The 27,002-nt window shown below is 39.5% G+C and overlaps 1 protein-coding gene across 2 annotated transcripts; it reads right to left on the bottom strand.

Moving 5' to 3' along the window:
- Window positions 1–3,157: 3,157 nt before the first annotated feature.
- Window positions 3,158–24,151, bottom strand: LOC113640984 (MORC family CW-type zinc finger protein 3-like). 2 transcript variants are annotated; one of them, XM_027143543.2, is made up of 14 exons: window positions 24,036–24,151; window positions 23,291–23,363; window positions 13,100–13,232; window positions 12,703–12,926; window positions 10,937–11,087; window positions 10,485–10,632; window positions 7,809–7,937; window positions 7,569–7,688; window positions 6,371–6,468; window positions 6,178–6,270; window positions 5,052–5,147; window positions 4,721–4,967; window positions 4,524–4,588; window positions 3,158–4,336 (listed from the first exon to the last, which is right to left on the bottom strand). In XM_027143543.2, exons 1-14 carry the CDS (start codon window positions 24,072–24,074, stop codon window positions 4,177–4,179), a joined length of 1,776 nt encoding a protein of 591 aa, XP_026999344.2. In that variant the 5' UTR covers window positions 24,075–24,151; the 3' UTR covers window positions 3,158–4,176. The 2 variants fall into 2 exon arrangements, with proteins under 2 accessions (XP_026999344.2, XP_047670963.1); XM_047815007.1 differs by having other exon boundaries at window positions 24,053–24,112.
- Between the last annotated feature and the right edge of the window lie 2,851 nt (window positions 24,152–27,002).

Raw genomic sequence — 27,002 nt, 5'->3', positions numbered from 1 at the left:
AACTCATGTGTCTAATGTCCTGTTCCTTTCCTTGACTTAAAACACTGACATTGATTTTGATCTACTTAGGATGATGAGGTGCCACAAATTTTGACCCAGCCAACGCCAGTATTATTATTGAGGGAACGGAAGTCCTGCAAGACCTGGATGTATCCAGAGCCTGTGCCCTGCTAGGGCTGGTATATGCTCTCAACCTCAGCTACCCAAAGGAACTAAAAAATACTTTTGAGGTGTTTCAGAAAATAATTCTTGAGCTGGATGGTCTGAAAGCTAGGCCGAAGGTAATATCTTTAAACAATAAACTGTTGTATTCCTGAAATGTTACATGTAAAAGTTTTGTTGTGCATACGCATACAGAAGCTGTAATTTTGACAATTTTTTACATGAAGGTTACAGTGTTGTATTTGTTTGAGACTTTATGGCGGCTGTAGTTTATGTGATGAAGGTAAAATTTAATACTTTGCAAAAAATAAAAAAAAAGGAAGAAAACTTTGTTTCAGCTAGGTGGACCCAATAAGCTGGCAATTGTGTCTGTTGTAGGAATTCATTTTCCACGTTCCCTGTGATTTATTGTTATTTTATTTTATTTTATTCTGATATGTACCTACCAGAAAAATACTTGATTCTTTACTTGAAAAAAATACTTTAGTCCTGGATAATTATCTTTTTGCCAAAGCATTGTTTTGTCAAAGCACTCTTCTTGTACATAAGTTGACATTGGTTTTATAATAAACCAGTTTCATCATAAAACTGGAATTGCTGTGTTATTTCTCCTGACTGAAGTGAAATAAGTTACTTGTACTCAAAAAAGTTAAGGTAACAATTTGCATGGACATATCTAAGTAGAATGAAATCAAAATAAAGAAGTTAGAATAGCTTAAATTATGTAATTTGACCACTTACTATCACCAAAACTTTGAAATTAAAATTAAGTTGTTTCAACTTAATTAAGCTCTTAGAGGTTAAGTCAAATCATGTTGGTTGTACTAAACAAATTGGGTTAGTCTAACTATAAAAAGTACATGAAATCTACTTAATAATGACTGAGTTGAAGCTACTTAAAAAGATGCATGCAAATTGTTACCTTAATTTTTTTAAGTTGAGCCAGCGTTTTATTTTTTAGAGTGTATGTGCTGATTTGGGTCCAGTATTAGAGAGGGCAACATGCAGACACCATGCCATCCCAGTCAAAATACAAGTCCTCACCACTCTGGGGTTCTTGGCAACTGGCTGTTTCCAGCAGGAATGGGCAGACAGGTAAATTATTTATATAAAAAAACTATAAGTAGTCCTCAACTTTGTCTCTAAGACCTTTTTGTATATGAAATAATTCTATTAGAATCTATCATCTCACCCTATAGGTCTGGTATATCACAGCCGTCCCTGAGTGCCATAATATCAGTCGTTTTGAATGGTATACTTAATATGCCGAAATTAAAATACAATTTGCAGCAATGTCTGGTTTCCCAAATGTAATCGGCGCATTTGACTGCACTCATGTTGCTATAAGGGCACCATCTGAAAATGAATTTGCTTATGTTTAACAATATTAAAAAGTAGAAACTGTAAAAATTTTGTTTTTAATATAATTATAACAATGTTGCTTTTAATATAATTATAACCTGCAGACGACAGTGGCTACCCCTGATACGCTGGCTCCTCACCCCATTTTTAAACCCGCAGAGAACAGAGGAAAGTCATTATAACCTCTGCAGGAACATTGCTTACAGGTGTACGTACGCACGGTTTTATAAATAGGAATATTTTTTGGCGTACGCCATTTTTGGCTTTTGGGCGCACTTAAAGCATGAAATAAACACATAATTGAATAAAATGAAGATTATTTATTATTAATTAACTCAATAACTCTGAAGCCGCTGCTGAAGTTCTCACATCTTAAATTACATGTGCAGGGCTGTGAAGTACTATCTATAGCCATAAAATTACAAATGTGACTATATTCTTATTTGAATTTTTCAATGATCTATTGTTACAGTGTTCAAAAAAAAAAAAAAAAAAGATGGTTATATTTGTATCTAGTTATAGTCCATGAGTAGTACTCTGTAAAACATGTTTGCACTATTAAGGTATGTGAAATTATTGTTTATCTTTAACTCCAATTATCATGACAGGTTTTAAATATTGAACTCAAGATTATAAATTTTCAAAAATTAAAAAAAGTAATCCGTTTTCTTGAGTACTTTTGAGTTAAAAACAAACAGGTTTTTTTGAGTTTACATGAGTTTTTAAATGTCTTCCTGTACTGTGTACTTACCAAGCATAAAGGTATTCTTGGATTTGTTGGTGTTGCCATCGTTATGTAAATCTGTGGTCTATAGGTCTAAAGTAAGCTTCGTAGAAAGAAGCAAGAGACTTTTCTGTTTTGAAATACAGGACAGCTTGACTTTATACTTTCTTTGGTGATACTCCTCCCCTTATAACTTGCCACAGGACATGCTAATTCCTCATTCAGTGATTGAATTGTTTTTGTGTTCTATTTTGTTTTGTTTATTTTATTTTTTAAATGCATACAGTGTTACTTGCCTGTTTGTGTAGATTTTAATTGATTGCAGCCTTTAATCAGATCTATGACTACTGCATATTTTACTTCAGGGAGTAGTTTCTAATGTCCAGTTCAGAGTTTCTATTGGAATTTTTTACTATTATTTTTATTTTAATATTTTAATTATTTGTAAATTTGTATGATCTGGACAATAAAAACAAGCATTTCACTCCATGTCATATTGTGTATGTATTAAATATTTTTTTTATTATAAAAAATAAATAAAAATAGCAGTTATCTAGGTACAGGAATAAACAATAAAATATTTGAGAGACTTGAAAAGCATATTAACTTTATGTGAGGTTGATACCATTTGGCTGGAACCCTCCCAAAGTAAAAGCAAGTGAAAGAAAACGTTTTCCAGATGTTGTAATACTTTGTTTAGTTACCAAGTTACTTTCAAATGGGCATCACACGGATTTCAGGACAATTATCACAAGCACACATTTGATACTAAAATGGATGAATTCTGCCCTCAGTGTTCTGTTTAAAAAGTCAGACTGTACTCTGTTGAGCAAAACCACTTCACATACTGTATTACCAGCTTCATATTGATCCTAACATAAATAAATAAATAAAAATTTTACATGCACAGAAGGTGTTATGTGTTTTTATTGCATTTCAAACACAGATAAACAGAAACAAAGAAACACAAAGAAAGCAAAACAAAAAATCAAAACTAAATTTAATAAAATAAATTACCTATTTTGAGTGAGAAGGGAAGGTTTATTAATATTTGAATGACCTAAAACACATAGTCTCAGTTATATGTTCTCCTTTATCTTGTGATATACAATGTTGTAGGTTTATAAATAATCTACAACCTGCCTACTAGCTGCTCAACATTATTTATTTGTGTATATTATCATGTAGTTTAGCAAATCAGGCCAACTATATGCACCTTATATTGCGTAATACAAACAAACTACCTGCTGTATATAGTTTCTACATTTTACACATTTTTGGCCTAGCATTGAAGTATGATATTGTTCATTTTAAGCACAGAACTAAGAAAATGGAAATAGAAAAAAATTTAAGATTTTAAGCCTACACATGAGCTGAATGGTTTACCATTTAAAAACACATGGGTTTACACATGCTTATATAGTGATATAAAAGCAATTAATTCTATGTACAAAAGGTTAAAAGCAAAAGGAGCTGAGGCAGTAGCTGCCTAAACCTTTCTTTTTCAATTTTATTTTAAAAATACACTGGAAACAATAAAAAGTTAATGTCTTTTTTCAAAAGCATTTAAACAGAATAAGAGTCAGGCATATTAAAAAAAAAGTTGTGTGTAGTAATTAAAAAGTTAATTTTATTGATTAATCCACCACTGTTTTTTCAATTAAATTCAATTCAAATGTACTTGTATAGGGCTTGTATAATTGACATTTTCTCAAAGCGGATTTACAGAACATAAACATAGAACAAAGGTTAATATAAAGAATAATATAAAGATTAGTAGAATACACAATTCAAAATTAATATTAGATACATTTAAATGTGTATGTATTTATCCCCAATGAGTAAGTCCCTAGAAAACTCCCTAGAATGGAAGGAAGAGACCTTGAGAGGAACCAGACACAAAGGGGAACCCATACTCATATGGGTTTTTATGTAGAGGCTGCCTCTGTCAGGGAGATCTTATTTATAACTTGAGTAAGAATTTCATCAACAGCTTCACAATCGTTGTCCAACTGCTTAAGAATTACTTCAGGGACAAACCTGAACAGGAGACGTGCCACACTTTGTCTGAGTTCTCCTAACCTGAGGCTTCAGAGAAGAAAAACTCAATATGAGTTATAATATTTCAGTGCAGGAACAGACTATGGCTTAATTGTCAACTACCATACACTATATTATGTTGTTATATATACTGCACAACTTATATCATCATATAAAAATATAATACAGATTGATTTTATTGGTATTGTATTGATCTACATAATGGAGATCTTACCGGCCTTTCTTCAGGCTCTCACAGCAGCTTGCCAAAGCAGACTTCTCATCTTCCAGACTGTTCACCTATGTAAGAATTTTGTAAAAAAAAAAGAAAAGGACAAGATTTAATTGCAGTAACAGGGCATGAAACAAACTCACTGAATTTGTTTACATATGTTGCATTTGTCATTTTTGTTCTATGTCTTGATCTCTTACCTTAACTTGGAGCTGATTTATCTCCTGCTTGGCCGTAAGAAGCTGATCTTCAAAGTTCTGTTGGTGTTTAGAGCTGGCTTGTGTTTTAATGTTTTTTCTTTCTACTATCTTTTCACTCGTATCTTGGTTAAACATGGCAAGTGAGGCTGTGGATGTTGATGTCCCTGTTATGTTGTTGTCCAAATCAATTTTCTTGGATTTCTTCTTCTCTGTTTTATCTTGACACTGGTCCAGGGTCCTCTTCTTTCTAAAGGTGAAAAAAAATCATTCTGGTATTAATTATATATCATTAATGCCAAATTATTGTGAAATGAAAGGATTTGTTACTCACTGCCCTTTGTGTGTTTTGAGGTATCCAAGTTGTTCCTCATCAGAAACCTCAGGCAAGAACCTGGGGCAAGTTACCTGAGCTGCATCTGTGCGAGTTCTGAGAAAAACAAAATAATTACAGACATGTAAATTGTCAGAGACTGGGACAATTTCCTGCCCGAGTATTAGGGGACACCGATGGGTGTATTGCTGTTCATTGTGAAGGTAATGTGATCATGCCTCTTATGTCGTCACCTGTTCTTGATTTACTCCTAATGTGGTTTGCTATTTATACCCTTCCTCTTGTGTCAACTCTTTGTCAAGTCATCGCTCATAACCTGCTCACAATGCCTGCTGTTGTGTACTGTCATGTTTGAGTTTTGTTTCTATGTAATGTGTAATTATGATCATGTCCTTGTTCTAGTTATGTTATTAATTTTCCAAGTGCTCGCCGAGTCTGGTTGAACATGTTCTCTGATACCGTGTCATAAATAAAGTAAACACAAAGGACCTAGTTCATTGGCAGCCATGCATGCCTACAGAATAAAATGAGTGCCATGCATCTACCCAGTTGTTTCATCTGCCCATAGGATGTTGTGCCTATGGACAGGAAAATATGATGTTTAATGATGTATTTTGGCAAACTAATATGGTTTTCCTGTTTTGAGGCTTACGAATGTCTTACATCTTATTACTTTCATTAGGGAACAGATTCTTCTGTCATCCACCATGTGTTTTCTATGTTTGTCCAGGCCCTTTGGTGTTCCTGAGCTCACTAGTTTATTGCCTATTTTAAGAAAGTACCAAACAGTTTGCCCACAATTCATCTTTTGCTATTTATCTGATGGATTGTTTTGATTTTTTTTGCATAATTGCTTAATTCACTGGCAGTGCCAGCTCATTAGACTTCATATTAATAGTTAATGACCGATTCCATATGCAAATTTGGAATAAGACGCATCTGGCCCTGGAACAGGTGAGTAGTGACTCAGTTGCCAGTGAGTAGCAAGGTGAGTATTTCTGATAGAAAAAGTGAGGAAGCAACATACAAAATGTGACGTAATTCCTTAATCTTCCAACCAATTTGGACATACATATCAGTGATAATTATTGGAACTGTTGAAAAGATAGGGCATTTTAAAACTTACTTAGTATTATCAACAGGCTTAAATTCTTGATGACTATAAGTGAAGGTCTTCCAATATTGCTCAAGCTTAATATTTAGATTCTTCATGGTGTTCCTGCACAAACACAATATAGCATATTTACCTACATCAATGTTAAAAACTTTCTAAAATAGCATGTAATACTCATTCTATACTATACTGTACTCAAACACACCTGTACTCTTGAGTATCATCAAAGTCCTGCTTATTGTGAGTTGGTACGAGGTGATTACACTCTATAACCCCGATAACTCCTTGTCCTGTGTGGTTGCCCTGGTAACAGAACATGAACATTGTAAATATCATGAATAAAAGAAGAATTATTTTGTTTACTTCATAAAATGACACCTGGAACCCATGTGATCTTTTGCATGCTGAAAGCCCTTGAAATACACTGATGACTTTTAAAATTGAATTTGAATTCAAATTTGAATCCAAAGCTGAAGTAATTATTAATGATTATAAATGGCAATGTTCAAGAAATAATGCTCCCTTCTAAGCTGCAAAAATAGTTCAGGAATTGTTTGAGAACATAACAAGGACTTCATGGTGTTGACTTGGCCTTTGATGGATAAATCAGTCTGATCCATGGAGGTTCCACCTCACAGCTTAAAGGATTTAAAGAATCTGCTTCTAACATCTTGGGGCCAGATACCACAACATATCTTCTGAGGCCTTGATGTGTCAATGCATTTATGGGTCAGAAATGCTTTGATAGCACAAGTGGGACCTACACATTATTAGGCAGGTTGTTTTAAAGGTATGGCTGCTCAGTGTAAATAGTTTTGCATATTGGGCTATGTGCATTTGTGTTACTTAGGGAATGTTAACAATTGCTAAACATATCTTTTTTTAAAATAGTTTACTTGCTTTCACTAAATAAATCAACAAATACATAACTTATGCCAGGGGTGCTCAAACTGTATGTTTACTGTATGCTTACAACTGTATGTAGTTCTGTATTTACTGTCATAATATTTCTTTTCTAATTTAATACAACAATTTTCATTACAAATTATTTTATTGACAACAGCTTGAATGAAAAGTAGAATTTAGTTTCTTTGTATTTGGTCTGTCACCTATTTTTTGCTTTAATGACAGTGTTGTTTTAATGAAAGAGCTCTGCTACCTCCATCTCTGCCTCATGTCTCACTCACTGCTACAGTCTCGTACCTCGACATACTGTCTTGTAGACCTTTCCTTTGATTCTTGCAATCCAGAAATTTAAATGAATAAATAAATACAAAATTTTTTTTGGATATGGTCAGACTTTGTTGTTTATATCATCATTCCATCTCTGTTAATCTGTTTATTCTAGATTTGTTTGAAGAGATATAAAGCATTAAGCATTAAACTAACTGGATGATTCTCACCTTCTGCTGGCAGGGGACACGCACGTAGGCTTTAATGAGCCGGTTTTTGTTGTACATCATCAATCCGTAGTTATCCATGCTCTTTTTGTTGTAGCCAAATGTGATTTTTATTGCCTTTTTCTGACATAAAATATTAAGTCTCATGACCTTTAAAATATTTGAATCATTTAATAACTTTTTCTAGTGCATCATTAGTTATATGTTTACATTCTGTTGCTTTAATATTTGGTAGAAGGATACAAGACATTCAGGTTTGTATGTGTCCGTATGAGCCTTTGCTAGAGTTGTTGAGATAGACTGAGCTTCAACCTTTTGCCCTTGAAGGATAATATCCACTCTTGGAATCAGGTACAGGATACTACAGTATGCCTGGATCAAGAGAAAAAGAAAACATCAAAATGATTTGACTTTACATTGATCATTGGTGAAACTTCATCTTGAAACTGCACCTGCAGAAAAGAGGAGGAGCTGCTGCATAAACTCATTTCAATTCATATAGCACATTCTCACTCACCTGTATATCTGCAAAATGCAATGTAGAAACAAAATGAGGTTGAAAATGGAATAGAAATGTTTAAGAGAAATACAATGGTTACCAGGTTGCATAATTCATGTCAAGAAGTAAAGGAACTTTTACTGTCATTTCAACCATATATAGCTAATGAAGTACACAATGAAACGAGACTGTACTTAAATGTACTGGAATGAACACTTAATATAGTAGCAGCAGTTACATGAGGTATTTTAATTACTTGTACAAAACAGCAATGTACTGAAATGTACAAAACAGCATATTCAAAGATAGCAAAAACATAATATGGACATTTTACGAAAGAGTTTTTATTGAAAAAAAAATCTTTGCAAATTTGTCATAAACTTTTAGATTTGATTTCAACCTTGGATATTTTTTCTTCCATTTAGCTACCCTACCTACCTCAAAGCCAAGAGAAATGAAAAAAATATGAGATTGTTATCTCATACAGTTAGTGACCAGGTGTTTAATAGCTGCTTTAATGTTGCTGTTGGTCTCTTAACTATTATAGAGGGACAGTTTGTTCTTGGTGATCACTGCAGTGCTCAATTTTCAATTTGATGATGGACGTCACTGTGTGTTCTTATGCACCGAAGTTGGAATTTCTTTTATACTCATAATACTTTTTCACATCAAGATCCCATAAATGCCTTTAAACTCTAACGGGTCAAATTGACCACTAGGGGATGACCCAGAAACAAGCTTCATTTCATCTTTAAAGCATCAAATCCTCTAAAAACACGAAAAAAACCTATTTACCTAGTAAGGTTTATACTCTCAATATTTTTTTAAGCCCACACACAAAGCACAATATGATTCACAGCCTTCATACTATTAGAAATTTTTTTGGAGAAAACTGACCTAGGTGGCGCTAGACCGGTTTTTCCCTTACGTTTAGACGCTTCCCTTTCTTCACTGGGGTAATATATTCCAAAACAAATATTCCACAAAAATCCACACAGGTCCAAGGAACTGGAATCTGTAAGCCTTTTAATCCAAAACGCTGTGGTCGCGCCGCAAATATTCCGTTTGTGTTCCGAAAACTGGAAACAGTAGTGCGCCATCATCTTGTTTTGCCGCTCTAACTTCTCATTGGGGGTTTCAAAAATTCTAAATTTACATCATATTTATAGCCCAGGGCCTAACGAATCAAACAAGCCCTCACTTGAGCCAATCGGTGCTTGTATTGCAGAGATAGACGGCTGGGAAGCCAATGATGTCATGACATCATTTTTGGGAACCCGCCTTTGACTGACAATTACTCCTTCCAATAGCAATGAAATGGGCCGGGACCTATACAGCTCTTTAGCCAATAAGCAGATGATTCCAACGATATGCTGCAACCCCCCTCTTTGCTCCCTGGATCTGCGTGAAAAAGCTGCGCAGAAAAATTCTTGCGTAATTCTTGACCTTTTGTCACTCGCATGTTTTAGGCCTTTTAAACTGAGCATGCAGCCTTTTAATTCAAAGTTATATAGTAAACAAGTACACAAAAACGCTGCACCAGACGACCATGTCTGTGGAAAAATATTTTTATTGAAGCCATTTTTGGGTCTTTTGACTTGAATTTTTTTTTGGTGAAAGCCAAGACATGTGGCTATGACCCTCGGTTGTTATTTGGTCCCTAACATGTTCCAGAAAAATAAGATTAATCAGTTTATCAGATAAACAACCCAGGCGGAAATGAAAACCTTCCATTCTAGCCTCTGTAACCTTGTGCTAGTAAGGCCTAGAATCAATCTGAAATCTAGTTTCTGAAACTAGAGAATCTCTTCTTTCCAATGAGACCAGGCCACCCCGTGTGTCAAAGTATGTAAAATAAATCCAACAGAATCAACTAATCTATTGCTTGGGATTATTAAAAATCACTTCACAACAGGTGTAGAAACATTACCATTAAATATGATAGTGAATGTCATTGGTTCATTCTGAGCACAACTGCATACCTTATTATATATGAGTGTACACAGTATGTACAGTAATTGATCCCCACTTTTACTAAACACAAAAACCTCCCATTTAAACAGGGATAAGTGGATGATTTACATCTACTGTGTACTTTATACTTTTTATATTCTGTGTGCATTTGGTCATTGTTTCCCTGCTGACAATCTTTGGTTTATAATTAAGATTTCTCATTTCACTTTGATATTGATTTTCCTTCATTGTTTTTCTGATGTTCAACCTCAGTTTGATAACAATTTGCCTTATGTTATGAATTGTAAATAAACAACTCACACTTAAATCCATGTGTCCAGCCAGATATATGTGATTTCTTATATATTATCTGAAACCCTGTTTTCTAAAATGACCCCTTTCACATGAAATGACAAGTAAACTCAGACAAGTCAACATTTATATAATATTTGGTGATTAATTCTTACCCGTAGTGAATAAACACTCTCAGGCACTGACATGCTGTCCTGATTCTGACGCTTGTTTGACTTCCTGAATGTATTGTACACATCATCAAGGATCCGGAAGTCTTTGGGGTCTTTCAAGAAATCAAATTCTAATTCTCCTGAAGATTTTCTGCAGTTTAATAATTGGAGGTTAAAACCAGGTAAGAAATGATGGTGTAATTTCATACAACTAATAATATTGCTCGTAGTCTTCAGCAGTTTAGTAAATAAGGTAGTAATAGCAAATTTAGAGTAGCAGGGTACTCTGTTACTTCAAGTGACATTTCACATTCATATCATTGACTACATTACAATATCACAATAATAATAGTTTATATTTATGTTACACTTCTCTCTTTTATAGTAAAATGTAGTATCCACATCCTTAACCTACACAGAGTTCTCATATAAATAATAAGGCAAATAAAACTCACCTGCGTAGGTTCCAGATTATGATGCAGGTTCCACTTAGTTTCGCAAGACTTTCAATAACTTTGAACTGAGAAAACAGTTCTTCCTCAGTGTTAAACAAAGAATGTGCCAGGATATCTCGAAAACTCTCTGCATGCTCTGGTGCGGCACTGAGTGAGCAGTGAGGTTAAGGAGCAAAGAACACAAAGGTCCATTTATACATTCATGAAGTATTTATTTACCTTTCTAACTCTGTCCTCTTAAACTCCCATCCTATTGGCTGGCCCAGCATATTCAGCACATTTCTCATGCAAATTAATTGGGGTTAAAAAAAAATTCCTCCCGGAATTAATTAATTTACTATATACAGTGAGGTAAAATAAGTACTGAACACGTCACCATTTTTCTCCGCAAATATATTTCTAAAGGTGCTGTTGACGTTAAAGTTTCACCAGATGTCGGTAAAAACCCAAGTAGTACGTACAAAAACAAACAAACAAACAAAAAAAAAACAAAGCAAATAAGTTCAGAAATTAAGTCATGTGTAATAAAATGGTATGGACACATCAAGGAAGGGAGCTGCTAAAATTCATGGAAAGCCAAGACAAAAGCTGAAATCTTTTAGTAACTAGAAGGCAATCCTGCCCATGTGTTAGTGGAAATTAATACCAGCTGGTTCAATCCCAACTGATGGCCTATGAAAAGGACTCTCATTACTAAGGTGCCACACAAGAAACATCTCATGATGGGTAAACGCAAAGAGCTCTTTCAACCTTATTGTTCCAAAATATTTTGATGGCTTTGGTTACAGGAGGTTTTATAAACTTTTGAATGTTCCAGTAAACACTGTTGGGGCCATAATCCAAAAGTGGAAAGAACATCATTTCACTATGAACTGGCCACAATCAGGTGCTCATCGCAAGATTTCTGATAGAGGAGTGAAAATAATTATCAGAAGAGTTTCGCAAGAGCCAAGGACCACCTGTTGAGATATTCAGAAAGACCTTGCATTACACTTGTTTTTTTTTTTAAAAAAAAAAACAATAAGTAATGCACTCAACTGCCATAGTCTGTATGCATGCTTACCATCAAGACTCCATTTCTGAAAAAAAGCATATTAAGGCTAGTTTAAGGATTGCTGCACAACATTTAGACAAGCCTGTGAAATATTGGGAGAATATAGTCTGGTCAGGTGAGACCAAAATTTAACTCTTTGGTTGCCATAATACACTCCATATTTCGAGAACAAACAGCACTGCACATAACCATAAAAACACCATACCATATAATTGAAGGAAGTATGAATGGAAAAATGTTCCAAGACATTCTTGATACAAATCTGCTGCCATGTACGAGGATGATGAAGATGAAACAAGGGTGAACATTTCAGCCAATGATCCCAAACACACAGCCATGTAAACTTGTAATTCCATTCCATTTATTTACACATCACTTAATTTCCAAACTTATTTGTTTTGTGTTCATGTCAACAGCACCTTTAGAAATATATTTTTCTGAGAAAAATGGTGAGTTAAATTTTTTTTACCCACTGAACACTGAATAATCATAGTTACTGCATAAAATGTACTAATATAAATTTACTAAACTGAAGAACTTAGCACTTAGGTGGTTGGCTATTCATCATTTTTTTAAATTAGTTTTTAATCATTATTTAATTTTTTGCAGTGATAAAGTCTATATATATAGTATACATTTTATATTCAATATTTCTGTACACCATTCCAATAAAATTGATCCATCTATCACTCTGTTACTAGGTAAAGGATATCTGTCTGTCCAGTGCATGTGAACGAGACAATAGGAACAAGGACATTCTGTGCTCCTGTCCTCTCGAGGTAAGTCTGTGACAGCAGACCCACACACATGGTGTCAGCTTTCTTTGAGAAAACAATGGCATCCTTTCCCAAGCGCATGGATCCTGACTTAAAACCGTTACCGTAAAGACCAACTGGAACATGTTTTTTTAACTGCTTCTTATCACTGAAGCCAAAACTGAGAGATAGCGAGAGAGAGAGAGAGAGAGAGAGAGAGAGAGAGAGAGAGAGTCAGTAAAATGAGGAATTGATTACTGTTTACACAGTTAGTTTAGACTGAAAATTGAATAAATTAAAAACGTGAAATATATATTTGCCATCTGACAGACAATCACAAGCTTCCTGACACACCTGAGCATTTTGTGCATCTTGTCAAAGTCCATGCCATTTCCATTATCCAAAAAGATGAGGCAGTCCTGGTGTTTGAACACACTTTTTGTAATCCAGAGCTGTTTTGCATTGACATCTGGGTCATAAGCATTGTCTGCCAACAGAAAAAAAGGAGGAAATTCAAATATTATCTAATGTTACTTACATTTTTAAAACTTAAGGTTCTTCTTTATTCTGTTCAGGACAAAATTTTGATGTGTGACTAAGATTACACCCTGGAACAAATGTCAGTCTATTGCATGGCATCTAATACACTTGCACTCAAGATAATGATGCTGTGAGGTGGTAGACTATTTTAGGTAGTAAGCTAAATTTGTGTCTTTTAAGACAGATCTACAGTAGACCAATGTAGTTAATGCTCTAATTAAAAACAAGCTTACATTTTCAGAATACAAAGCTTGATAGAGTGAAGGATTATCTCACCATTTTCCCATTTTCAGCAGGTCAGGGTTAAATAAAAAATTTATGTGCTATACACAGGAGGGTGCAAGTGCAAGTTTGCTTGGAGTTTTTTTAAATAGCAGACTAATCCTAAACATAATCTATAAAAAGTTAAACATGCACAGGTCAGGCAATCAATAAGGAGCCATTCAAAGGGTCAGCAAAATCAAAAACCACGAGTCAGGCAAGTATGAAACAAAATGGTTTGGTAAAGGACAGGAAACTGTACATATACTTTGTTGAGTAGCTTAAATGAAAAGTCATACAATAAAGGTACATCCTGAATCTATAACAGTTGAAAATAGGTGTATTGCAATCAGAAGTCTTTCTAATGTTGAAATCACAGGTGATTGTGGGAAATGAAGATCAGTGCTCCCTTTTTTGTAGACTGCAATGTGTTATGGGAAATGGAGTACATACTTTGGCTAGACGCCTGCCACTCAATGAGGTATTGTAGCCAGGCCAAGCCAAGTACATGGGGCTGCCCACAGGAAGGATGTAAGAGGGAGATCTATTATAATAAAGTCTTAAATGAAGCACTGAAGAAGTTGGCAAATTCAAGAAGCATTGCAACTCGGTTTTCAAGAAAACCACCTATTTTTGCATTTGTAACGTCACAGCGGCCTGCTCAGGAAATTCATAGCCACCAGCCCGCACTGTTATAGGCACTTGTTCAAGCAGCCAAGACTGCAAGTGCGGTTTCCCAACCTGCTTCTGTGCACATCCATATATTTTGCTTAAATGTTCCCACAAAGTGACAGTAATGTTACAGGCATTCTATTGAGCAACATGAATCCCTTATCGAATCCCTCTTCTGACATTTCCACAATTACTCTACTTCACTGCTATAACTTACCCCTCGTCCAGCCAATAGCTTTCTCTTTATGTGAGTCAGCGGCATGCAAGAGATGTTATCAGACACCGGCATGTACTGGATGGAGTTACAGGACTCTACATACCTGATACTGTTTTTCTTAATACTGGTCCTCAGCAAATAAATAATAACAAATATCAAGGTACACCACGACCAATTATTAACTTATCCATCAATAGACAGACAGACATAGATAATACAAAGAGAAGGAGAAATAGGGAAAGAAAAGCTAAATGTAAGGGGAAGAAACAAAGAAAGATTGATGTAAAAATCCAAAAGGTTGAAGAATTGGTTGAAGAGTTAAAAGATCTGAATATGAGTGTTTAAAAGAAGACACCGAGGGATCAGACGCTGTACCTAGACAGCTGGAGAAGATTCCAAAAGAAAAAAGAAGACTATAATGCATTATGTGTTATTATGTTTTATTTTCAGAATGTTCAAGAAAAATTCTGAAATGCTTTTCTTTTACTTATAATCATGTATCCTCATGTAATAGAGTTGATTAGATTAATCTTGTGGATTTTACTGTAAACTTTCTAGTAGTAAACACTTATAAAGCCTACTGTGTATTACTGAGAGTATCTGCACACACGTGTTTCAAGGCCTGCTGTTAAAAGTAAAGCCTTCTGTGTATTTGCGGGGAGTAATCTGCACGCGCAGTGTTTTATAGCTTGCTGTCAAATTCCACGGCGAAAGAAAGCTTCAGTTCTATATAATCACAGCTTGAGAAGTTGCAGGAAGTATGACCATATATAGAAGTGTTAACCGTGAGTTTAGAAAAGAAAAGAAATTAGCAGCGCACACAGAGTCGGCAGGCGAGATATGTTTGAGAAACCGAGAAGTATTTATGAAATAAGATGGTAGCCGTCTAAAAGGCACAAAGCCAACCAAACCTGACAGCCAAATCTGGCCACAGTAAAAAAGTATAAAAGCCTGCCTTGAATCACATTGAGTGTGCATTCTATTGTAAGCAGCCTAGTGCATGTTATACTTTAGTTGAATCATAGAACAAATGCAAGTTTACACTTGGAGAGTGTTTCTTGGTTTGTTATAATCTTTGCATCTTAATACCTTTTACGTATTCTAGTACAGTTTGATTATTTGAAGGAAGTTTTTATTTGTAATCTTTTTCTTTTTCTTTTACATATATTACACACACCTATTTGTATTACACTACTTTTAATAAGAACAAGGCCTCCCATTGTGAGGATCCTGAAAAGACAAAAAGGTATAAGTCTGCCTCCTTCATTTAAAGATTCAAACAATAGTTTAAGTAGAAGACCTTGGAGAGGATCCTTTGTTAGAAGACCGAGGGGACTTCGAAGGACACCTGCGTTCAAGGTAAGACCAACTTTTAATAGTTGATCTTGTGTTTCCAACACGACCTCGTGCAAATTAAGATACACTTCTTAGTGGGGGCGCGTAAGGTTTCCTACGCAATCCGAAAACATGTGTCGCTAAGGGGCAAGTATATCAGTATAATTTCTTCACTCTACATCCGTCCAATTTCTATACATCTGCCCACTTTCTCTCCATCCCCACAAGTGTATGTTAGCTTGGAGTTTAAAAAAACAAACAAATCTAAAATATCTCAAAAAGTAAAACAGGTACTGGTCAGATGATCAACTTTTGAAGAACAGGCAAGATGGCATTTTTTGGCAGACACATTTAACCAGTGTTTAAATACCTCAGGAAAAGGTACGACTTTAGACATCATTTGAAGAGAACCAGTGACACCGCTGTTTAATCATTTACGGTAGGGGGAGTTCATTTCACCAACTATGAAACAGAACAGAGTCTGAAGGCATAACTTGTACCCTGAGAGATGGTGGAAACAGCCGAGAAGAAGAGGTGGCAAAAGTACACACATCCTTTACTCAAGTAGAAGTACAGATACTCATTTTTTAAAAGACTCCAGTAAAAGTTGAAGTAGTGACTACACTATTTACTCAAGTTAAAGTAAAGAAGTGTGGGCTCTGACATGTACTTAAGTAAAAAGTCGCCGATACTCCTACCTGTTTAGTGTCATGCTGGTAACTAGACGTCATGTTATATATATATATATGTATGTATACCAAGTGTATACCAATGTATACCAAGTGTATCACCAAGGCCATATCCCAAACTGTAGGGAGATTCCAGCTCTGTCCTTGAAAACAACTCAAAATTATTGTGATGTTTTACTCACTCACTCACTCACTCACTCTCAAATGACAAAATTACTGTTAATTAAATTAAGCACTTCTTGTTTTTTTGGGTTGACACAATTCGCTATGCATTCGCCAGGAATCCTTTTTGACGCCAATTATTTCAAACATCTCCCTCATATATGGCCATGTGTGTTCAGGAATGTCCTCGTTGTTAGTTATTTTAACATCGGTGACACCCTCTGAATTAACATTAGCCATTTCTTTTGTAGGCGTGCTGCTCATTGTTAGCTCCGCTATCCTTAGTCTATGTCTGATAGCCAGTAAATAATACAGTACACCAGTCACATGGTGAAAAAGCCGCACAATGATAGGATGATAGGCTGGAAACAGCGCTCAATGAGAAGAAATAATACTAAAAGTAACGAGTCTGTTTTGAAAATGTAAGAAGTAAAAAGTACAGATATTTGTGTAAAAATGTAATGAGTAAAAGTAAAAAGTTGTCCAAAAAATAAATAGTGGAGTAAAGTACTGATACCAGAAAAATTTACTTAAGTACAGTAACAAAGTATTTTTACTCTGTTACTTCCCACCTCTGCCTAGCAGTACTAAAAATTAGAGGAAGCTTGGTGAAATGTGGGGTGTGATAAGTGCTTTGAGGTACAGTAAGTGGGTGCAGGTCCACTTGTTGCTTTTAGGCAATTATCATTGTTTAATTTCAGATGTAGTCAGCTACATGAACCACTAGAGGGAGTGTAGCAATGGGTTGGTGTGGGAAAAAGTCATGCAGCTGCATTTAGGATTTGTTGCAGATTAAATGGCTCTCAGAGGCATACTTATAGGCAGACAGGTAGTATAATTGCATGACAAGATTACTTGCAGGATCTATTCTGTTGCTAGCTTAGTAAAATGTGCAAGTGAAATAGAAAGGGAATACTACAGTATAGGAGTTGTAGATTTAGCAGTTTAAAAAAAAGGTTGGTGCATGAGAAGCTGTGGGTTAAGTAGAATAGAAAAGATGTTAAGATTATGAGAATCACAAGCAGCGGTTTCCAGCTTTTCCTTGTAGAAGGCAGTCTTAGAAGTCAGAGAATTTGCTCAGGAGAGTACAGCAAGAGGCAAGAAAAAACAGTGAGTGAGGAAAGGATTTTAAAAAGAAAAAACAGAATAAACAATAGTAAGAAATCTCATTGGAAAATAACAAGACACAAAGGAAACTGAGCAAACCTACTGTCATGATCAGCACACCTGCCTCACCTCCGCACCCACAACGGAGAGAATCGTCTCCGGAGTATTAAGCGCTCCCGGACTACACTTCCCACTACACCCCGCTCAGCCTAATCAGTGCACCAGCTGTTCTCTATCAGCTGGCGCACTTAAATAAGCAAACGAACTTGATCCCATTGCGAAGTCTTGATTTGATACGGCTATCATTCTGAGCGTTGTCTGATTGTTCCTGTTTCTGGTTTTTGATCTGTTTCTGTATTTTGCCTCACGACTGATTTCTGCCTGCCCTGACCTTTTGCCTGTTGTTCTGACTACGTTTTTGCCTTACCTACACTGTCGTGTTTACCGGTACTGAACTCTGCCTGTTGTTTCCGAGATTATATATTAAAGCTGCAAATGGATCCTCAGTCTTACGACTCCTCATTACAGAAGACTTCGCCACCAAGCGATCCAGCAGCCGTCTCTCAGCTTGCCACCCAGCTCTCCGCTCAAGCCCAGCAGCTCGCCGGACACCACCAACAACTAACGCGACTTACCTCGCTCATCGGAGAGCTCGCTGCGGCGTTACAAGGTCTGCGAGGCTCCGCTGCGGCTCCGAACCCTCCGGCACCGGCGCCCCGCCCGCCGGCCGATCCAATCGCGACCCCAGCTGTCACCAGCCCGCGGCTCGCGTTTCCGGAAAAGTTTAACGGAGATCCTGGAAAATGCGGAGGTTTCTTAATGCAATGTCAGCTCTTTGTGGCGCAACAACCGTCCCTGTATCCGACCGCCGCTAGCCGCGTAGCGTTTGTGTGCACGCTCCTCACCGGGAAAGCGCTGGAGTGGGCCACGGCGGTTTGGCAAGAGGATGGCTCCGCCTTCCCCACGTTTGAACACTTCCTCTCCCAATTCCGCGCTGTCTTCGAGCACTCCGCCACTGGTGAGAGCGCAGAGGAGCGTTTGTTGGCCGTATCTCAGGGCGACCGTCCCGCCGCTGAGTACGCGCTGACATTCCGTACGCTCGCCGCCGAGACAGGTTGGGAGGAGCGACCCCTAAAGGTGATCTACCGCAAAGGGCTGCATCCGGATCTACAAGCCGAGCTCGCCTGCCGTGATGAAGGGAGAGATTTGACGGAGTTCATTGACCTGTCCATCCGCATTGACAATTTGATGCGTACACGTCAACCTCCTACGCACACCGCCCGACACGCGCGCGAGACACTTCGCACAGCCCGACCGGCGGACCCCGAGCCCATGCAGCTCGACGCCACGCACCTCACGCCTGAGGAGAGAGCAAGACGCTTCCGCTTCCAACTCTGGCTCTACTGCGGAGAAGCCGGTCACAGACTGGCCGCCTGCCCCAACAAGCCGCCCGGCAGACGGAACACATCGGTGAGTCCTGACCCACTCATTCCTCAATCTTCGAACTGCGCGGTAGTACAAGTACAAGTTGAAATACGGGGGAAAATGATTAACCAGTCTGCTCTAATCGACTCCGGCGCCGCGGGCAATTTCATGTCAAGGGAGTTTGTGCAAGCCTATAACGTGCCAGTGACCCCATGTGCTTTTCCTTTGGCAGTGGAGGCGGTAGACGGCAGGCCGCTCAGTGAGGGCCCCATCACGCACATCTCCAGGCGTCTCCGGCTGCAGGTGGGCCCTCACCATCAAGAATACCTGCCTTTCCACATCATCCGCTCCCCGCGTCACACCCTCATCCTAGGCTTCCCCTGGCTCCAACTTCACAACCCCGTCATCTCCTGGAGAGACCTGCACATCTCAAGCTGGGGCGAAGCATGCCACCGACACCAGCCACTGCCTCCGAAAACCCCACGACCCAGCACCACACTCTCTGTATGCTCCACTTCCACCACCTCTAAACTCCCAGCGGAATACCAAGACCTTTCGGCGGCCTTCAGCAAGACTCGGGCCACCGAACTACCACCGCACCGGCCCAGTGACTGCGCCATAGAACTTCTGCCTGGATCCACTCCACCCAGAGGGAGAATCTTCCCGCTGTCGCAACCAGAGACGGCAGCCATGAAAACCTACATCGAGGAGGAGCTCCAGAAGGGCTTCATCCGACCCTCTGTCTCCCCGGCATCCTCCGGGTTCTTCTTCGTGAAGAAAAAAGATGGAGGCCTCCGCCCATGCATTGACTACCGGGCGCTGAACGACATGACAGTCAAGTTCCGGTATCCTCTTCCCCTCGTGCCGTCGGCTCTCGAACAGCTCCGCCAGGCCCGATACTTCACGAAATTGGACTTACGCAGCGCTTACAACCGCTTCAGGATCAGAGAGGGGGATGAATGGAAGACCGCCTTTTCGACCCAATCAGGCCATTATGAATACTTAGTCATGCCGTTCGGCCTTTCGAACAGTCCCGCGGTGTTCCAGTCATTCATTAATGACGTGTTCCGCGACATGCTGGACCGCTGGGTGGTCGTATACATCGATGACATCCTTATATATTCAGAGACCATGGAGGAACACACCCAGCACGTGCGGGCAGTCCTTAAACGTCTCATCCAACACCGTCTGTACGCCAAGGCCGAAAAATGCGAATTCCACCAGACCTCCACGACCTTCCTAGGCTACGTCATCTCAGCCGAGGGGGTCGCCATGGACGACTCCAAGGTGCGCGCAGTACTACAGTGGCCCCGACCACAGAGCCTGAAGGAGTTACAGCGCTTCCTGGGGTTCGCTAATTTCTATCGCCGCTTCATCCGTGGTTTCAGCACGATTGCGGCCCCGCTCACCTCTATGACCAAAAAAGCATCCACTCGGCTTACCTGGTCCCTTGAAGCTATAACGGCATTCCGGCGCTTGAAAGCGAGCTTCACCTCAGCTCCCATTCTCCACCACCCGGATTCAGACCGGCCGTTCATAGTAGAGGTGGACGCCTCTAATACGGGGGTGGGAGCCATACTGTCTCAACGCCAGGGCCCGGCCAACAAGATGTTTCCGTGTGCATACTTCTCTCGCAAGCTATCTCCGACGGAACGCAACTACGACGTGGGGGACCGAGAGCTGCTAGCCATGAAGGTAGCATTCGAGGAGTGGCGGCACTGGCTAGAGGGCGCGGTACACCCGTTCACTGTGCTCACCGACTACCGGAACTTGGAATACCTTCGCGCCGCCAAACGCCTGAATCCCCGTCAATCGAGGTGGGCCATGTTCTTCACGAGGTTCAGATTCACAGTGACCTACAGGCCGGGGACCAAGAATATCAAGGCCGATGCCCTGTCCCGCATGTTCCGTGAACCCGGCCCGGACACAAGCCCTGAACCCATCATCTCCGAAGCCCACATCCTCACGCCCATCCAGTGGGACATCATGACGGAAATAACCCAGGCCAACGCCCACACACCACCACCTGCCAATTGCCCTCCATCCCGGACCTATGTGCCCGAGAACTGGCGCACGAACCTCCTGGAGCTCCTACACTCCAACCCCAGCGCCGGCCATCCCGGCGTCACAGGCACCCTACACCTGGCTCAGAACCAGTTTTGGTGGCCGACTCTAGCCACAGACGTGCGCGAATTCGTCCGAGCCTGTACAATCTGCAATACCTCTAAGCCCTCTCATCAGCTCCCCGCGGGCTTACTGCTTCCCCTGCCCACGCCTCAACGCCCCTGGTCCCACATTGCAATTGACTTTGTCACCGACCTTCCCCGTTCCAACAACCACACGGTTATCCTCACCGTGATCGACCGATTCTCCAAGGCCTGCCGTCTGATCCCCATGCCGAAACTTCCCACAGCCTTCGAGACCGCGGAGGCATTGTGCAACTTTGTCTTCCGGTACTATGGCCTGCCTGAGGATATCGTGTCCGACCGCGGTCCCCAGTTCACCTCACGAGTCTGGGCGGCATTCTTCAAACAACTCAACGTGAACATCTGCCTCACCTCGGGGTACCACCCGCAAGCCAACGGACAGACGGAAAGGCTGAACCAAGATCTCATCCGGTTCCTACGCTCCTACTGCCACGATAACCAGACCGACTGGAGCACATACTTGATGTGGGCTGAGTATGCTCAGAATTCTCTCCTTAAACCCGCCACGGGTCTAACCCCATTCCAGTGCGTCCTGGGATTTCAACCTCCTTTGTTCCCCTGGTCCGACACACCCTCGGACCTACCGGCCGTTGACGAGTGGTTTCGTCGCGGCGGGGACACATGGAGCGCGGCGCACCGGCAGCTACGGCGAGCCATTCGCAGGCAAAAGACACAGGCCGACAGACGCCGCCGTGAGCACCCCGACTACCAACCCGGACAGTGGGTCTGGCTGTCCACCCGCGACCTCCGCCTCCGTCCGCCCTGTCGTAAGCTCAGCCCACGGTTTGTGGGCCCATTCCGAATCATCAGACGGATTAATCCAGTCTCCTACCGCCTGGCACTACCCCCGTCATACCGCGTATCTCCCACCTTTCACGCCTCACTTCTGAAACCCGCGGAGAGACCACCGAGAGACCCAGAAACCTCCGCCGAACCACCAGCACCCCTCTTGGTCGACGAGGAAGAGGCATACTAGGTCCACGAATTGCTGGACTCCAGGCGCCGACGGGGCCGCCTGGAATACCTAGCCGACTGGGTGGGGTACGGCCCGGAAGAACGCTCCTGGGTCAAGGCAGGGGACATCCTGGACCCTTCACTCACCACTGACTTCCACCTACGCCACCCAGACAGGCCCGCTCCCCGGTCTCGTGGTAGACCTCGACGTCGCACACGTCCTCGCGTCAGGAGCCGCTCGCAGGGGGGGGGCTCTGTCATGATCAGCACACCTGCCTCACCTCCGCACCCACAACGGAGAGAATCGTCTCCGGAGTATTAAGCGCTCCCGGACTACACTTCCCACTACACCCCGCTCAGCCTAATCAGTGCACCAGCTGTTCTCTATCAGCTGGCGCACTTAAATAAGCAAACGAACTTGATCCCATTGCGAAGTCTTGATTTGATACGGCTATCATTCTGAGCGTTGTCTGATTGTTCCTGTTTCTGGTTTTTGATCTGTTTCTGTATTTTGCCTCACGACTGATTTCTGCCTGCCCTGACCTTTTGCCTGTTGTTCTGACTACGTTTTTGCCTTACCTACACTGTCGTGTTTACCGGTACTGAACTCTGCCTGTTGTTTCCGAGATTATATATTAAAGCTGCAAATGGATCCTCAGTCTTACGACTCCTCATTACACCTACACTAAAATGTGTTTTATAAATGAGAGTTGTGAATGACAGTTTCAAAACAAGTATAGTGCATACAGAAGGGAATTATTGTGTTAAAATCTGATTTTTAGTCAAGAAAATTCTTCAAGTAATTTCCCCTCCTGATGTCCAGATGTGTCAGGGCTGTGAGTGGGAGGTGTGGGATTCCTAAGGGTTAATCTCTAAAACGTAAGCAGCCAGAATATTGCCTATAATCTAGAATGTGAAAGATTTCTCTTGTTTATGCAAAATGGTCCATAAAGCAATAAAAATAATTTTGACTCACCAATCAGTTCTGCTACTGCGCTGAAGGGCCAGATGTGGCTAGTAGAGTTTGTGTGCAGATACTGTGGACTTACCTTTAGGAGGAAAATAATATGATAATCAAGTACTGTACCTTAACCTCATCAACTTTTGAAGATCATTTATAAATAGCTCTATATCTTTTTCAAATTCTCACTGTTTTGAGTAGCACGTACAAACTAAATGAAAAAAGTCTAAAATGATGATAAAAGCATGTTGCTTTTCATTTTTTCGAAAAACTTGTCTGTTCAAGTTTTAGGATTCTGAATAATAGCCTGATCCTGGATTGTAGCCAAGTGTTGAGTGTGAACAATTGATGGGATCTTTTTCTTTCCGAAAACTGGGATGGTGTTTTTTGTGCATATTGGGCATGATGTTGCTCAGCACAGTCTGAATTCAAAATGTGTCAAAAATGATCACACAGTCTGAGGATAGTAAGGAAGAAATAAATGTGAAAGTTATCTAGGCATATGGTAATTAGTTCCCGAGAAACTACACTGTAACTAAATATACATAATAGGTATGCGGCAGTTATTCAAGTCAAAGAATTTAGTTTAATTTCACTTATTTATCAGTAATGTATTATCTATTTTTCTTTATGAGACAGTACTAAAGTTCTAGCCATACAAAGTAACCTGTGACTATAGAATTCTATTCAAATTAATTTACACTATACAAAAATGATAGCTGGTTGTAGTTTAACTTAGTTATAGCCCATAAATACTTACCGAGCTTACAGGTATACCTCTCTTTGAATATGTTGTCATCTTTGTTTAAAAGTGCAGTTCCAAAGTGAGCTTCTTAGAAAGGTGTAGGAGACTCTTCTATATTATATATAGGAACAACACATCCACATTTGTATACACTTTGTGGAAACTCCACCCCTTCTGGCTCATCAGGGAGAATGGATACTAATTCAACATTTAGTGACATTTAAACTTCATCCTTTGTATCATTCATTTTGTTATTATTGCATAAACCTAAACGATTCTTTCATGGATTATTAGCTGTAGGATCAACTAAATACAGATTTGATTTCAGATTCACAAAAACACATTTTTTCTTTCCTTGCTGTGCCAGATTTCCCGTTACCAACTTCTAACTATTGTTATGGCAGTCTGATTTTTCAAAAATAGCTATTGAAGGGCTGGACCTCAAAATTACTCCAAGGGTGTCACTGATATATATCTCACTGATGAGTGTATATTCCAGCAGGTTTAGCCTTACTTAGTGCAAGACTTTGAATTGTAAAAGCCTTGTCTAACAGAGAGTAATGAAAACACTGATTTAATAGGACTGATTAGGATTGATTACCAAAAAACTGAATAGGAATACTTGGCTGAGATGAGAAAACTATTGCGTTATGTACTGTACTATGTCTGTTTTGTAACAATGTACAATAGGTTGCAGAGATAAGAAGCCTGATACCAAGAATTTCATAAATAAAAAGACTGTACACTGAACGTAGCACCTAATCATGTTACCCATATATAGTGGTATATAGGCAAAAGTTGGAATGGCTAAGGTTTTAACCTGTTCAACTGCTTGATAGACATTATAACCCTATAAACACGTGAGATTTGAACACCACTACCAATATTCACAAACTGCCATGAGTTATTATTTATCATGTAGTATGTATTTTCATGTTATTTGTTCTAGAAAATTTACTAGTTCCTATCACAGTTAATATTATTATTTATTTTTCTCTATTACAGTGAAAGGTCATACAGTACAAATATTCCTTTGTATCCTTGATATAAAAATAGATTGAACATTGTCAGGTACGAAAATTCAAGCTGACAGGGCAAACACATTTCACTGTGCAATTTGGAAGTCAAACACAGAGGAAGAAAATTTGAATAGCAAATCACTAAAAATCAAATGACTGCTGTTTTTGAAAGCAGCTTCAGCTCAGAACAATCACTAAAATCATATAATTTCTTTCCTCAGATGAGCTAGAGAAAAATATGCTGAAATTCCCCAGTCATCTTTTGTACAACTAGATACCTATGTTTACAACCCATGAATTTGTGGATTGTATTGTGTTCTTTGCATGTCTGTGTGCAGGTTGATTCCAGGCCAGAGTTTCCAGGCTGACTTAGCCGGCCTTGACCCTGAGCCCATTTCGATGACCTTATCACTGATCTGCTATATAAAGAGGAAGCAGAAGAAGAAGGTGGAGGGTGTTAGTAGGGGTTTGTTTATTGCAATGTTGTTGAGAGAGTGATTTTTGTGTTTCTTGATAGTTCCTGTCCCGTTTTGACTTTAGCCTGTTTCTGAACTGGGTTTTCCCTTGGATTTGTTTATTTATCACTGTAAATATTGCTCACTGTTTCACTGGCAGTAGGGGTGCGGGTGCCTTTTTTCTTTGAGAGTGGGTTCCTTTTTCCCCCTCTGTGTTTTTTGGTGGGGAGTCAGGGCAGTCACTCTATTCAGTCACTCTCTATTTCTTTTCTTTCTTTTCAGGTGATAATAGTTACATAACTATTAGATTCTTATTGTGCACTATTACCATAATATTATAATGGTATTATAATATTATGCACTATTACATCACATTTTTTATGAACTCCAGATATGTTAATCCCTCTCCACTGCTTTTCTCTTTCTACCCATCCCGAGGCATCCAGACATTGTACCAGCTCCAATCGTCTTCCATGCGATGAAGATTTTGGACCTCCACTGAGATGAGGCCGACTCTGTGAGAATCCTGAGACATCTACAGATCTACCAGCTTCAGTCGGACTCTGTGATACTAAAGAGTAGATCTGAACTCCATGTGATCCTTACACCAATACAACATTTGTTTGACTGTATATTTGTAATCACACCCTCCAGTGTCACCCATATGAGGATGGGTTCCCCTATGAGTCTGGTTCCTCTCAATTTTTATTCCTTTACCAATTTAAGGGAGTTTTTCCTTGCCACTGCTGCCTGAGTCACCTCAGACTTGCTCATCGGGGATAAATACATACACATTGTGAACTATATATATCTAATAATAATCTTGAATTTTTTAATTAATTCTTTATATTATTCCTTATGTTTACTTTCTGTTCTATGTTTATGCTCTGTAAAACTGCTTTGAGACAATTTCTATTGTAAAAAGCGCTATACAAATAAACTTGAATTGAATAAACTTGAATGTGCATTTGTTTGTTTTGTGTCACATGTCTTCCCCGCCCTTGTTTACTCCTCCTTGTCTCTGCACACCTGTTCCTTATGTGATGAATGTCTTGTGTATTTAACCATGCCGCATTGCCTATGGCGGTGCGGAATCCTTGTCCCGTCGTTTTTGTCATGTGGTTTTTCGAGTACTTGTCCCTGTTTTGTGATTTTTAAGTTAATAAATCCGTTTATTTTAGCTATCCTGCATTTGAGTCTGTTTTTACCTTGCACCCCTGACAGCTTCTGTGCAAATATTACAAGACAAGACAAACAAGACAGTGCAAGACAAAAAATACAAGACATTACACAAAAGACAGTACACAAAAGCAGCGCAGACCAGGGTTAGGGCTTTGCCGGGCAGGTTGTTAATCTCTCTATTGTGGTATGCCTCAATGGCAAATAATCAGACAAAAAATGCTAAATTAGTACATAACTACATAAGAACAGCCTCTATATTGTGATATGCTCAATGCAAATAATCAGACTAAAAATCATGTGTTAAATAGTGTTTATTGTTCAGAGAA

The sequence above is a fragment of the Tachysurus fulvidraco genome, chromosome 6 (assembly GCF_022655615.1).
Source record: "Tachysurus fulvidraco isolate hzauxx_2018 chromosome 6, HZAU_PFXX_2.0, whole genome shotgun sequence".
Classification (NCBI taxonomy): Eukaryota; Metazoa; Chordata; class Actinopteri; order Siluriformes; family Bagridae; genus Tachysurus; species Tachysurus fulvidraco.
Note: the sequence above shows the minus strand (reverse complement) of the source record. Positions and strands in the feature narration are given on the sequence as shown.

Bases quoted from the DNA above. Each gene is read 5' to 3' on its own strand.
- LOC113640984 (XM_027143543.2), bottom strand. From the start codon at position 24,074: ATGACAACATATTCAAAGAGAGGTATACCTGTAAGCTCG. The intron at 13,233-23,290 runs GTGAGTCAAAAT...TTCTGTTGGCAG, and splicing joins CGCAGTAGCAGAACTGATTG to ACAATGCTTATGACCCAGAT. The intron at 4,337-4,523 runs GTAAGATCTCCA...TCTTCTCTGAAG, and splicing joins GAGAGCCTGAAGAAAGGCCG to CCTCAGGTTAGGAGAACTCA.